This window comes from Terrapene carolina, unplaced genomic scaffold (assembly GCF_002925995.2).
Source record: "Terrapene carolina triunguis isolate 2854851 unplaced genomic scaffold, T_m_triunguis-2.0 Scaffold84, whole genome shotgun sequence".
Classification (NCBI taxonomy): domain Eukaryota; kingdom Metazoa; phylum Chordata; order Testudines; family Emydidae; genus Terrapene; species Terrapene triunguis.
In genome coordinates, this window is record NW_020664435.1 from 37,118,300 (window position 1) to 37,133,738 (window position 15,439).

The 15,439-nt window shown below is 40.1% G+C and overlaps 1 protein-coding gene across 2 annotated transcripts in view; it reads left to right on the forward strand.

Moving 5' to 3' along the window:
• Positions 1-231: 231 nt before the first annotated feature.
• The window catches only part of LOC112102200 (macrophage mannose receptor 1-like), a 56,886-nt gene continuing 41,678 nt past the window's right edge, over positions 232-15,439 (forward strand). For both annotated transcript variants that reach the window (XM_024193336.2, XM_024193338.2), the window contains exons 1-6: positions 232-394; positions 2,087-2,488; positions 9,391-9,564; positions 11,213-11,377; positions 11,973-12,086; positions 14,577-14,723. In XM_024193336.2, the coding sequence (XP_024049104.1) occupies positions 334-394; positions 2,087-2,488; positions 9,391-9,564; positions 11,213-11,377; positions 11,973-12,086; positions 14,577-14,723 (1,063 nt within the window). In that variant the 5' untranslated portion in view covers positions 232-333. The remainder of the gene's footprint in view (positions 395-2,086; positions 2,489-9,390; positions 9,565-11,212; positions 11,378-11,972; positions 12,087-14,576; positions 14,724-15,439) is intronic.

A 15,439-nucleotide genomic window follows, 5' to 3' on the forward strand; every position in this document is an offset into this window, starting at 1 on the left:
TGGCAACCCAACACCTGACCTATTTGTCACACAAACATGTCCCCAGAAAATCTGCACTGAACTGACACCACTTTGCTTATCGCTTGCATTTCTGTGGAAGAAGACTTTAGCCTCAGTAGAAAGCGATTCACTTACAAAATCAAAGTTTGCTCTGTGAATTCCTGGTGTTTCAAAATGCCACATGTGACAGGATATTTCCTTATTTAGAAACTTCCCCTGATCCATCTGCCTTCAGAACTAAGGAGGCCCTAGTATGCAGCTCATTTCATATGAATCTTTTAGTTTGTGATGGGAACTACTGCCACATCAGAAGAAAGCGATTAAATATGTGCAATGACTCTCTCACTACTCCTGTTTTTTCTCTCTCTCATCCATGAAACTATTCAGCAGCTGGGTAAGTCCAAGTCCTAGGTCTGTTGTAAATAAGGCTATGAAAGTGCTTCTCTTCTCATGCTTTTCCTGGGTCACTTTAACCCCCTTTGATGCAGTCTGCTTATTCTTTATATTTTATTTCTGAAATTATTAATTTGAATGGCTTATAGAAATGGAATAGGGATGCAGCTCTGTGTAGCTGAGATGTGAAAAACAACATCTTGTCTGCTTAACCTTAAATGCTCACAAATGTTTCCTAGGGAGAGACAAGTTCTGACTGAAGTCACCTCTCATTTACACAAATGTAATTCCTTTAGTTTCAGTGGAGTTACTTCTGATTGGAACTAGGATGCATAAGAGGAGAATCAAAGACTCAAAATTAGATTTACAATAAAGGAAATGTGTTTGGAACATTATACAGTGTTGCCATGCCTGGAGCAGAGGACATTGTCCCCTCAGGTTATGAACAGAGCTCTATGTCCACACAATGCCAGCTGGTTCTACTCTGTGGAGCAGGGTAGTGACGGAATTTGACGCAATGAGTTTTGACTGTATAAGGAATGTAGGGTTCAGCCTGAAAGATTTGACTAGAAATTGATATTTCTGAAAAATGAAAGTGGAAAGGTTCAGTATGGAGAATTAGAAATACTCTGTAGGAACCTTTCCAAAAAAATAACTGAAATAGGCAATTTGTTGATTTTCAGATTATTAAAAAAGTAAAATCAGACCAGGATAGCACAGTAAATGACAGAGAGGAAGTTAGATATTATATAAATAAATGATTGCCAGTAATGCAACAAATTGCACAGAATTATTATTATTTTTTTGTTTTTTACAATAATGACACCAGTGAATGGACAATCAGTGCAATGAAATTTGACCTTAGGATTTATCAAACTTTAAAATCTGAGTCTCTAAAATGGAGTTGTTGATTTTTATGATATATCATATTTAAAATATATAAATTACCAATGGTGTGTTTCAGGCTGTACAAATGTATAAGACATTACCACAGACGTTAGTCTAGTTCAGGGGTCGGCAACGTTTGGCACGCAGCTCTCCAGGGTAAGCATCCTGGCGGGCCAGGCCAGTTTATTTACCTGCTGACGCGGCAGGTTCGGCCGATCGCGGCCCCCACTGGCTGTGGTTCGCCGTCCCGGGCCAATGGACGCGTCGAGAAGCGGAGCAGGAGAGCGATGTGCTGGCTGTGGCTTCCCGCCGCCCCTAGTGGCCCGGGACGGCGAACCGCGGCCAGTGGGGGCCGCGATCGGCCGAACCTGCCGCGTCAGCAGGTAAATAAACTGGCCCGGCCCGCCAGGGTGCTTACCCTGGAGAGCTGCGTGCCAAACGTTGCCGACCCCTGGTCTAGTTAATAAACATACAAAGCAATTTTAACTCATTATACCCAGTGATATCTGTTTGAAGTTATTTTGAATTCTCACAGAGTTCATCTTTGAAAGGCTTCTTGGAAAAATGTCTTATGTATTTGATCTGTGCGTGTATGTGAATGATTGCTTCTCTCTGCATGCATGAGTCACACCTGATTTCTCCTCAGTTATCAGTACTTCAGAAGAAATTACTTTTTTCTGCTTAGGTTTAACAGAACCTATAGTTAAGTGGTAAAAATCATGCTACCTTCACTAGGAAAAAATCTACTCTTCTGCTTACAAACCTCTCTTGCCAAAAAAATGTGTTTTCTCATGTTGTTTTACAGATAGTGGAATATTTTTAATATATAATGAAGACCACAAGCGCTGTGTACAAGCTCACAGTTCTAGCTCAGTCAGAACTGCCATTTGCAACCAGGACAATGAGTCACAAAAATTCAGGTGGGTCTCTGATCACCAGCTTTTGAGTGTGGCATTGAAGCTATGTTTGGGAGTGCCTTCAAAGAAAGACCAGGTTGCAATCACTCTGAATCCTTGCAACAAGACAAGTGAACTTCAACAGTGGGGATGCAGAAATGAAACCCTGTTTTCACTTGAAGGTGAAGATTTATTTTTTCATTCTGGCAACCGAGAAGAAGAAAATATCATACTATCCAAGGGAGCAAGTGTAAAGAGCAAATGGAAGATCTATGGAACCACAGATGATTTGTGCTCCTGGGGCTATGAAGGTAAAGATCTGAAAATTAATCCTTTTATTATTTTGCTAATTTCTTTGTGTATTTATTAGAGCATATGGACTCTTATGCATTTGACCCCACAATCCTTGACTCAGTTTTGAATATGGATATATTGCAGAACTGGGCCGTGAGTGAACTGACCTTCCAAGTTGGATGGCTAACTTGAGAAAGGTAATTCTATTAGCTAAGTGTTAATAATGACACAAGGACAACTATGTGATTACACTGTAGATGCAACACGTAGGGAATGATGACTGCTACAACATGTAGATGAAATTGGACCTTGATCCAGCAAAACATTTAAGCATGTGATTTGCTGCATTGATGTCTTAGTGATTGTACCTGCCTTCTTTGACAAAGAAATGTGAAATTACACTGTGTGTAAGTATTGTGTATATCATCATCAACTTGTTAGTTTATTCAGCTACTCTGCATGAAAAATTACATTCTGCTCACTGGCTTATGTTCACTGCTCCCATCAAGTTTGGTGGCCTCAAAGGAATTTTTCTCCCATTCTCTCACTGATTATGAATCTGGATGGAGAGAATACACTGAAAGATTAATTTATATTTTAAACCAGTTCATATATGGAACAGAAATCCATCTTAAAGAAATATTTTTAAAAATGAAATTAGTGAAAAAAGCAAGTTCCCTCATTTACCTCACAAGTCAGTGCTTCTGGGAGTTTGGTTTTCAACTGCTGTAGCTAGTGATAGTTGTTACTACACCTCTACCTCGATATAACGCTGTCCTCAGGAGCCAAAAAATCTTACCACGTTATAGGTGAAACCACGTTATAGCGAACTTGCTTTGATCCACTGGAGTGCGCAGCCCCGCCCCCCCACCCGGAGCACTGCTTTACCATGTTATATCCGAATTTGTGTTATATCGGGTCGTGTTATATCGGGGTAGAGGTGTACATTGACCAGGAGCATAATTCAGATGATTTCCTCTCTAAAGTCCTGATTCAGAAAAGCACTTGAGCAAATGTTTAAATACATCCCTATTCCAGAAAGATCTTGAGCAGGTCTTTAACTCCCATTAATTCAGTGGGACTTAGGCACTTGCTTAAAAAGTCAGGTATGTGCTTAAGTGCTTTGTTGGCTAGGGATGCTTTTGTGACTCAGCCTCCCTGCAGCTCCCTCACTTCCCAGTTTTCTTTTGATAACAATGGGCAGCAAGTGTTGAGAGACATTGCCTCATGTTGCTATAAAGTTATTTATTTGGGGTCCAATCTTGCAGTCTCTTCTCAGTCACAACACCTACTTGCTATAAGGGGGAGTTTTTTCTGTCTGTTAGTTTTAGTACTGCACTCTTCGCCACAGTATCTGAACAGAGTTGGGAGCATAGAAATTACCACACCGGATCACACCCAAAGTCCATCTAGTCCAGTACTGTGTCTCTGACAGTGAGTAGCAACAAATGCTTAAGAGGAAGGCATAAGAACCCTGTAGCAGGCAGATGCAAGGTGATCTGCCCCATACACTAGGTCTTATCCTGATCTCTAATAGTTAGAGACTGGCTAAAGCCATGACGCATGATGTGTAATATCTCTTCCAAAATGCTTGTATTTAATTATAATTTCTGGATATTCTTGCTACCTATGTAAACATCCAATTCCTTTTTGAATCTTGTGAGGTCCTTGGTCTCAGTGGCTTCCTGTGACAGTAAGTTCTACAGTTTTTCTACCCATTATGTAAAGATGTATTTCCTTTTATCAGTGTTGAATTTCCCAACTTTTAATTTAATTGAATGTCTCCTTGTTCTCGTGTATGAGACAGGGCGAACAGAAGTTCCTGATTTACTTTCTTTATATCAGTCTTTATTTTATGTACTTTTTCTTATTAATCTCCTTTCTATAATAAACAATCCCAATCATTTCAATCTCTCTTCATAAAATAATGTTTCCAGGTGTTTGATCATGCTTATTACCCTTCTCTGTACTCTAATTTTGCAATATCCTTTTTGAAAGGGGATGACCAATACTGCAAACAGTATTCCAGATGAGGCTACACCATTGGTTTATATAAAGCTATTATATTCTTCACATTATTCTCCATCCCATTCCCTATGCAGCCTAGCATCGTGTTTGCTTTTTTGATTGCAGCTGCACAGTGAGCCAAGGTTGTCACTGAGCTGTCTACAGAGATGCACAGGTCCCTTTCCTGTTTTGATACAGTTAATTTAGAATCCTGTGAGGTGTAGAAGTCACATTTTTGCCTCCAATATGGATAACTTTGTGCATTTATGTACATTGAATTTCATTTGCCTTCAGGGTGCTGTCACAGGGTAACTGACTTTCCGAGAGGGTCAGGCACCTAGCCTACCTAAGAAAAGCTCCACTAAGGAGAACGAACCAACCCAGCTCTACCTGTAAGTAGTTAATTGCCTAGATGGCTGGGCTGCAGTTAAATAGTTAAGGAATACCTGGGCCTAATAAAGGGTTAAGAGGGCCCAGTCAGGAAGGTCAGCAGAACAGAAGAAGCTTTCCTGAGGTAAGGAGCTTCTCGGGGAGCTGGTTAGAGAGCCCACCAGAAAAGATGGACTTAGGAAAGGTGCTCCTGTAGGGAGCAGAGGGAAGAGCTGTGAATGCCAAGTGCCTAGGGAGGCCCAGTTTCAGCAAAAGGACCTTACCAGACAGTGGCAGGAGATCCAGATCACTGGGGAACTATGTGCCGCTCCAGAGGAGAGCTACAATGGTTTGACCTCTGCAGAGGCCCTGTGTTCCGAGAAGGAACTATTCCTCAGGTGATGTCAGGAGGCCTGACTCCAGAAGAGGATGGAGGAGAAGGATGGATTTGAATGATGCAGACAGACTAAGATTAATTTTCACTCCCCAGCTAGGACTCTAGGGATGAAGACTTCCCTGCATGTCCTTTTGGCCTTTGACTAAATAAATGAGACACCCCCCGCCCCGGAAGGGACACTGTTCACTCCATAAAGCCTCATTGAACTTACTGATAGCCCATAAGAGGAAACTGAGCCAGGCACACACCCCCGCAGCTCCACACTGGCCAGCCAGTTTTGACACAAGTTAGCTCCAGAGATGAGGGCATGCTACAACAGCTGCTCAGTCACCTAGCTTTCTTAGGTGTTTCTAAAGTTTCGCAGTCCTCTCTGGTCTTGACTAACCTAAATAACTTTGTGCCCTCTGCAAATTTTGCTACATTGCTACACCATTTACAAATCATTAACAAATATAGTAGGCAGTACAGGACCTAGTATGCATCCTTGAGACACTGGCCTGTTAACATTTTGCCAGGATAAAAATTGTCTATTTAATCTTACTTTTTGCTTTCTACCTCCTAACCAGTTTTTAGTTCATGACTATATTTTGCCTAATAACCGAGGATTAGTTAGCTTCTGTAGTAGCCTCTTGTCAAAGGTGGTTTGGAAATCTATATAAGGTATGTCAACTAGTTCTCTTTTATCCACTAGTTTATTGACATGGTCAAAGAGATTAATTAACATCATTTTTCTTTGCAGAAACCATGCTGGTTAGACATTATCAGATCATGATCTTCCAGGTGTTTCATTGTTCTGTTTTTAATTATAATTTCAACCAATTGGCCAAGTACACATGTAAGACTTACTGGTCTATAATTGAGAAAGTTTAACATTTATAATAAACTTTTTTGTTATGGAAAAATGCTTTTCAGTGCTTTAATTATATTTGTTTGGGACACACCAATCTTTTCTACCTCAGTAGAAGGTTATTTTTCATTTTAGTTTTACTTTTTCCATTGAGCTGTATACATTTCCCTGTATTTGCTCAGTGTCCATGGTTACTCAACAACTGATGATTAGAGGGTATGTAAAGAAACTAGTCATTTTCACAGACTTCACTTTTTTTCCTTAAGTCGGTATTTTTAACTATTTATATTTCATTCAAATGTAAATGTATTTCTCCAGATTTATATATAGATATATAGGCTGTCAAGCAATTAAAATGTAATTATGATTAATCGTGCTGTTGTTAATAGAATACTATTTATATAAATATTTTTGTATGTTTTCCACATTTTCAAATATATTGATTTCAATTACAACACAGAATACAAAGTACGCAGTGCTCACTTTATATTTATTTTTATTATAAATGTTTGCACTGTAAAAATAAAAGAAATAGTATTTTTCAATTCACTTAATACAAGTATTGTAGTGCAATCTCTTTATCATGAAAGTTGAACTTACAAAGGTAAAATTATGTACAAAAAATAAGTGCATTCAAAAATAAAACAATGTAAAACTTTAGAGCCTACAAGTTTACTCAGTCCTACTTCTTGGTCAGCCAATCGCTCAGACAAACAAGTTTGATTACATTTATAGGAGATAATGCTGCCGCCTTCTTATTAACAGTGTCACCTGAAAGTGAGAACAGGCATTCACATGGCACTGTTGTAGCTGGTGTAGCAAGATATTTACGTGCCAGATGTGCTAAAGATTCATATGTCCATTCATGCTTCAACCACCATTCCAGAGGACATGCATCCATTCTTATGATGGGTTCTGTATGATAACAATCCAAAGCGATGCAGACCAACATATATTCATTTTCATCATCTGAATCAGACGCCACCAGCAGAAGGTTGATTTTTTTTTTTTTTTTTTTAGTGGTTCGGGTTCTGTAGTTTCCACATCGGAGTGTTGCTCTTTTAAGACTTTTGAAAGCATGCTCCACACCCTGTCCCTCTCAGATTTTGGAAGGCACTTCAGATTCTTAAACCTTGGGTTGAGTGCTGTAGCTATCTTTAGAAATCTCACATTGGTACCTTCTTTGCATTTTGTCACATCTGCAGTGAAAGGGTTCTTAAAACGAACAACATGCTGGGTCATCATCTGAGACTGCTATAACATGAAATATATGGCAGAATGTGGGTAAAACACAGAGCAGGAGAGTACAATTCTCCTTCAAGGAGCTCAGTCACAAATTTAATTAATGCATTGTTTTTTTTAATGAGCATCATCAGCATGGAAGCCTGTCCTCTGGAATGGTGGCCTGGAAGGGGCAAGAAGGGTCACATGCCCCCTAGATGGCTGGGGGGCACATTCAGTGGTGAAAGGAGCAGAATGTCGGGTTGCCAGGCGGCCCCACACCGGCAGTTCCTCTGGTGTGGCTGTACTGCTGCCAGCCCCTCCACGCAGCTGCGTCTCCTGTCTGTGGCCTGTATAGCCCCACCAGAGGACAGGGCTCAAGGTGGGGCTGGGGGTGGTACTGGTACAGCCATGCCAGAGGAGCTGCCAGTGTGTGGCACCATGTTCTGTTTCTTTTGATGCTGCGGTTCCTGGCGCAGCAGGAAGACACAGCCACGCCCCCAGGTAATGTGGGATGGGAAGGGGACGGGGAGAGCATGGGGCCCCCGGGCTGGGGGCAGAGGGGAGTCATGTTGGGGTCATGGGGAGGTCACGTACCCCCGCTTCCCCTTTAGCTGGTGCCACCCTCTGGGTCCCTCCCATGAGTTGCACAGTTGTAAATAAGAAGCGGGCAGCATTATCTCCCGTAAATGTAAATAAACTTGTTTCTCTTAGTGATTGGCTGAACAAGAAGTAGGACTGAGTGGACTTGTAGGATCTAAAGTTTTACATTGTTTTGTTTTTCTGAGTGCAGTTATGTATCAAAAAAAATCTACATTTGTAAATTGCGCTTTCACGATAGAGATTGCACTATGGTACTTGTATGAGGTGAATTGAAAAATACTAATTCTTTTGTTTATCATTTTTACAGTGCAACTATTTGTAATAAAAATAATATAAAGTGAGCACTGTACACTTTGTATTCTGTGTTGTAATTGAAATGAATATATTTGAAAATGTAGAAAAACATCAAAAATATTTAATAAATTTCAATTGGTATTCTATTGTTTAACAGTGTGATTAAAACTGTGATTAATCTTTTTGAGTTAATCATGTGAGCTAACTGCAATTAATGGACAGCCCTAAGATTATATATATAGTGATACAGCAGGGCCAAGGAGCAGTGGGAGAGTGGTAGGGGCAATATATAAGCCCTTGGCTAATTAAGGCATGCTTCCCTGTAGATTAGGGAAGGTCACTACAGGTTAATTGGAGCACCCGTAGCCAATTAAGGCCCTTTCAGGAACCTAATAAAAAAACCCTGCTTCAGGCAGACAGGGTTAAGCGAGGAAGGAGAGAGAACTGCAGTTTGGAGGTGTGTTGCTGAGAATTGAAAGACCAGAGAACCGGAGGAAGTGAGACCCTGTCCCAGCAGAGCAGAGAGACTCCCACCCCCAGTGTCAAGGACCCAGGGGGAAGAGGAGAAGAAACTTATAGGGGTTGAGAGGGGCTGGGGCTCAGAGGGAGGAGCAAACCCAGACCCCTTCCCCGCTTCCCTCCTCTACCACCTTCCCGTGCCACGAGTGGGGCTCTTGGTGTCCCAAGACAAGGGGCAAGTGGTGGTGTCCTAGGCTCCCCCGCCCCCCACCAAGAAAAGTGGGGGACCCACCATACCAACATCGGCTATTTTGTCACAATATATATATATGAGAGAAAGAGAGTAATAGACAAGTAATTTCTTTGTATACCCCATAAAAATGTAAACACTGATATTGTTTAAAAGAGAGTAGTACATCATACTCTAGAGTTTTACTGACTTTCTGTAGAAACACAATTTGTAATAGAAATGTGATTTGTAAATGTTAAGTTAGGAAAGTTTTCATGTCAAGGCTAATACTTTTTATAAAATGATTAGGCTAATTGAGTCTCAGAACTTGCTGAACTGAATTTTTCAATAGAAGGAAGAAAGAAAATTTGGGAAAGATGACCTGGAATGTGATGCTGTTTGGAAGGCATTTTCCAGCATATTCAATATACAGTAGACCCTGCTTACATTAATATATTATTACTTCTGTGTCTTTATTATTTTGTCTCTTTAGATATCTTTACATTGCTAGGAAATGCAAATGGGGCACCCTGCGTATTCCCTTTCAAGTTTAATAGCAAATGGTACAGTGAGTGTACAGATGCTGGCCGGACAGATGGCTGGCTCTGGTGTGGTACAACCGCAGACTTTGATGCAGACCAATTATATGGATTTTGCCCATTAAAATGTAAGTTCTGCATTAATATATTGTTTGCTTACAGCACAGTATTTAACAAACCAACGCTAGCAAAATGTCACTGTCTTGCTAATGTCGAACAGTCTAACAGATAAAACTTCAGCATATGACTCATTCCCACATCCTGTTCTTCTTTGCAAGGCAGTAATACAAAATGTTGCATATGTGAATAGAAAAGGGTGCAATTTAAAAATAAAAGAGCATGCAGTTCCCCTCACTTAGTCTTGCTGAAAAGCAGTATAATAGAATGTACCTCATTTACACCTTACTATATTGTACTGATAGCATGTGCATTGCCCAGTATTGTGTAATCCTGCAATGAGACCCTGTTGTAATGGATATGCACATGAGAACAGAGTTACAGTTAATGTAGGATGCTTAGTTATGAATTTGCTGACTCTAGAGAGGTTAATATCTCATGTTGCAATCATCTAGTTTTATGCTTTCTAACGTGTTTTTTTTTTAATAAAACCCTCTATGAAAACCCTTTAGTCCCAACTTGTCTGAACCACTGCAACATTCTCCTTCCTCTACTGTCTTCCCCACATTCAGTCACTCAAAATTGCTGCTGCTAAAATTCTTCCTCTGTTATGGCTCTGCCTACATCAGTCTTTCTCCAAATCCCTTCACTGACTTACTCTTGACTTTAACATGAACAACAAGTTTCTTCTCCTCACTTTCTCATCCACCACCTTACATCTCAGCTCTCACTGTCTCTGTTCTTCCTTAGATTCTCTTCCATTGTTGTGCCTTCTTCCATGATGCCTCTCATCCTTAAACCTCACTCCCTCTCCTGTGGATTCAAAATGCTTTTCTATCATGATTCAGATCCCTGATTAAGACACACTTCTTCAAGTCCCTAGAGAGGGTGCTACAAACATCCAGCATAGAGGAATCCCCTCCATCTGCATTTGAGCAAACTGTTTCCAAAGTTTGCGATCCACAGCCAACTCTATCATCAAGCCCTTCTTTCAACTCTTTTTTTGGATTGGCTTTGTTTACCATTCAATAGCTGACTTATTTCTTCTTTTGTATTTTATGAACACACAGATTTACAACAACCCAAAAAAGCAAAAGAATCCAAAAGAGGAGTAAGTCTATGCCTCAGTGACATTATAATGGTCAGTCTACTACAGGAGGAAGCGTACCAGATGTTCTTTAACCCCATAAAGTGTATTAATCTAGAAACTATTTAAGGCTCAGTTCAGTTCTTGGGGCTGCTCACACAGCTTCCATTGCTCTCTGTGGTGGCTGTGTGCATAACTCCATTGAGAGAAGAATTGAGTCCTACAGACCTTTGCATAGATTTGTACTCAGCAGATTCCGTTGATAATATTCCGTGCAAATATGGCACTTTCTGTCCAGTTAGTTACGCTGCAGTCCGTAGTCTGAAGTAAACCCTACTAACCAAGTGTCCCCCCACTCCACAGGTGGCAATAATTGCCAGTTTCACATAATTGCTGGTGTTCTGGCATTATTATCTTGTCTCCTTGGCCTTCCTGAAAGGTTCCCAGATTTCCTGTGGCACTGGCACAAGGACGTTTTATAAAAATATCAGACTCCGTTTGACTCCATAACTAATTTTACCTGGTTAGTCATCACTACTAGTAATCAGACTGTATCTTTCATTTCTCTGCAGGTAAAGACACCATCAGATTTTGGAAGACAGATCCTTCAACAGGTTTCCACTACCAGATAAACTCCCAATCAGCTCTAACATGGCACCAAGCAAGGAAAAGCTGCCAGCAGCAGAATGCAGAATTATTAAGTATCACACAGATGCATGAGCAAATGTATCTAAGAGGTAAGGTAACAAACCACTAGAAAGCCCTGGCTTGCATTCAGGGAATACTAGGCATAGAATTATAGCTACCTCCTCTGATAGTCTTTTTGGAGCGGTGGGATGGAGGGAACTTGTTTCATTTTTAGTGTTTAATGCTACTTCCGAGAGTTTATATAAAGGTGGTTAGCCTCGTATGAATGGATGTATGTGCTGATGGTTCCAATAATGTCAAGAAATTTGGTATTTTAGGCTACTTTAGGAATCGTTGTCAGTGAACAGAAGAGCAGTTTTTAACCTCCAGTTTGGAGCAGGATAATAATGAAATTGACCATTCGTTAATGTGTTTTACGTATAGCTTCAAGCCTGAGTTTACTGTATAGAATTTTGCTCATGTTCACTTTGCAATTGCTGCCATAAATAAAGGCTTTATTTCTCATACTGACTTAAGAAATGCAACTTCTTGTCAAAATCTCAGCATGAAATGTTAATTAACTTCTTATTAGTCTATCTGAAATCTCTGCAGCATATACATGAATAATCTACAAAGTATAATTTTTACTGACTGGTCCTGTCCGAAAATGTAATAGTGCAGCATGTCATGTAATTTCTTGTTTAGGGTTAACTGAAAGTATGGGTTCTGCTCTTTGGACTGGGCTTAACAGGCTGGATTTAAAGAGTGGATGGCAATGGATTGGAGGCAGTCCTTTCAGATATTTGAACTGGGCACCAGGTAGGTATAAATCTGTTGAATATTTAAAACCAGAATTCTGTTTTCATATCACCACAATGGATCTCAGCTAGGGCTGCCAAGCAATTAAAAAACATTACTCACGATTAATCGCATGATTAAACAATAATAGAATACTATTTATTTAAATATTTTTGGATGTTTTCCGCATTTTCAAATATATTGATTTCAATTACAATACAGAATACAAAATGTACAGTGCTCACTTTATTTTTATTACAAATATTTGCACTGTAAAAAACAGAAGAAATAGTATTTTTCAATTCACCTAATACAAGTACTGTAGTGCAATTTCTTTATCATGAAAGTTGAACTTACAAATGTAGAATTATGTAAAAAACAAAAAATCTGCCTTCAAAAACAAAACAATGTAAAACTTTAGAGCTTACAACTCCACTCAATCCTACTTCTTGTTCAGCCAATTGCTCAGACAAACAAGTTTGTTTACATTTGCAGAAGATGATAATGCTGCCTGCTTTTTGTTTACAATGTCACCTCACAAAGTGAGAACAGGCGTTTGCATGGCACTGTTTTAGCCGGCGTCACAAGATATTTACATGCCAGATGTGCTAAAGATTCACGTCCCTTGATGCTTCAACAACCATTCCAGAGGACATGTGTCCATGCTGATGACAGGTTCTGCTCAATAATGATCCAAAGCAGTGTGGAGCGACTCATGGTCATTTTCATCATCTGAGTGAGATGCCACCAGCAGAAAGTTGATTTTCTTTTTTGGTGGTTCGGGTTCTGTAGTTTCTGCATCAGAGTGTTGCTCTTTCAAGACTTCTGAAAACATGCTCCACACCTCGTCCCTCTCAGATTTTGGAAGGCACTTCGGATTCTTAAACCTTGGGTCGTGTGCTGTTGCCAGGGCCGGCTCCAGGCACCAGCGAAGGAAGCAGCTTGCCTGGGGCAGCCAATAGAAAGGGGCGGCACTCGGTCTGTTGTTGGGACAGTACGTCTGGGTCTGCGGCGACAATTCGGTGGCAGGTCTTTCAGTGCCTCGCTTCCTCTTCAGCAGCACTTCGGCAGCAGCTCAATCGCTCCGCTCAATCGGGCTTTTCTTTTATTTATTTATATTTTTCTTCACCGCTTGGGGCGGCAAAAAAGCTGGAGCCAGCCCTGGCTGTAGCTATCTTTAGAAATTTCATATTGGTATCTTTTTTGCATTTTGTCAAATCTGAAGTGATTCACGTTGTCCTGGAGAACCAGAACAGAAATACAAAAGGCCCTCAGATCTAGGGGGTTTTGTCTAATGTGCACCCTCTCTCTCTCCGCAAGAAAGCACCATTCACTGGAGTGGAGTCCATCTCTTCAGGAAGGCACAAGAGGCACATGATGCTCAAAGACTAACTTTGGCATTAGACAGCCCCCAGTGAGAGACTGGGGGGAAGGGGAACTTTGAACTGATGATGATAATTAATAATAACCTATAAGATAATAGCCTGTGCATACAGAGATAGATATAGATATAGATATTTCTTTTTATTTAGATGGTTACATGTGGTTAAATACCCTTGGTAGAAAGTTATAGTGTGCATGTGTATCCAAATAATTATTTTTTAATATATATATTCTTAATATATTTAATGTTATTGTAGATAGGTGGAATCCAGTTCCATTCTGGTTTGAGTAAAATCCCTGTTATGTTTTGTTTTTGTATTTTTTGACAATCAGTTCTATTACTTTGTATACTATTAAATAACCTTTTATCATAGTATAACCCTCCCCCCACACACACACACGCGCACACACACACACACGCTTCCCGGGTCTCACCTGCTAAATACATTATACCACCAGTGTGACAGACAATTGCTAAATCTTGGTCAGTGGTTTTGGGACAGGGTAATCCATGTATGTATTTCAAATTATAACACAATAACTCTACTCTGAGATGTCAGTTTACACATGCATAATTTTTACTGTGAACAAAAGCGTGTTCAAGAATCTATAGACGACTACAATATTCCAGTACTATAAATATTGAGTTAAATTCTGTCCTGAGATTACATGGATATAAGTAAGGGCAGGATCTGGCTCATTAACTATACTTCTAAGCAGTTGTATCAGCATCTATTTCGGCTTCTCTTGTAAAATATCAGTTATAAAACATTCAGAAATGTATGTGTGCGCCAACCATATTTTTTATCATAAAAATAGATCTGCCTTTCCTATAAATTCAGTATTTCTTGTTTTTCTGTCTTGTATTATGATGGGATTTTTAAGCTCAAAAGGATGATGGAACTGAATGAACCTCGAGTTCAGATGCTTTTCCTGTTTCTTAAACATGAATACTACATATAGATATTTCTAAGACTGCAAATCTGAGTTTGGATTGAAACTGGGGAAAAAATGAGAATTTCCTGGTTAACATTCATCCAGGAATGAGCTCCCCAGTCATATTTATAACTCAGAACCGTACTTGACATACAGGGAGAGTCTCTCTTTTTGTGTCCTTTTTTTTCAAAGGAAGTCCCTCTCCAGAGTCTGGAAAAATCTGTGCAGCTTTAAATCCTGGAAGAAATGCTAAATGGGAAAACTGGGAATGTGATCGGAAACTTGGCTACATTTGTAAAAGGGGAACCACCAGTTTAGATTCTTTCACTCTCCCCTCGGGTAAGTCAGTCAATAAAAATAAAGTTTGTTGATCTGTGCTGTAGCATCCCAGGCTGCAAAGGTGAGCAGATACAAAGATAAAATGCATTTTATCTATATGAAATTATGAACTATTTTCAAAGGGCAGGAATTCTTTTCCTAACGTACACATACACTCTTCTGTTTTGTTGGTTTTCATTTTGCAATCACTCTGCCCTTTACCCTGTTTAAACATTGTGGGCTGGATCTTATAACCCACTGGCACAGTAGTAAGTAAAGACAGGGGAGGAGAAAAGGAACTTAAAATCCACCTTTTCCACAGCATTTCTGCCAGTCAAATGCTTCACTGAAATATTCACAATAGTGAGCATAAGAAGGGGAGAAGACAGTTGAAACAAAGTGAATCGTTTTTTCATAAAGGGGAAGAAAGTAAGAAGTGAAAAAGCAAAGGAAGAAAACATCACAGAGGTGGTGCACAAGTTATTTTAAGGGAACAGGGTTTTTCCTTGTAATTTTTCCCTATATCCATATCTGGGAAGTTCAGCTAGTTCCATATATGGTCTGATGTTTCTTAGGGTATGTCTATACTTACGCGGTAGTTCGATGGCTGGCAATCGAACTTCCGGGTTCGATTTATCGCGTCTGGTCTGGACGCGATAAATCAATCCCGGAAGTGCTCGCTGTCGACTGTGGTACTCCAGCTCGGCGAGAGGAGTACCACGGAGTCGACGGGGGAG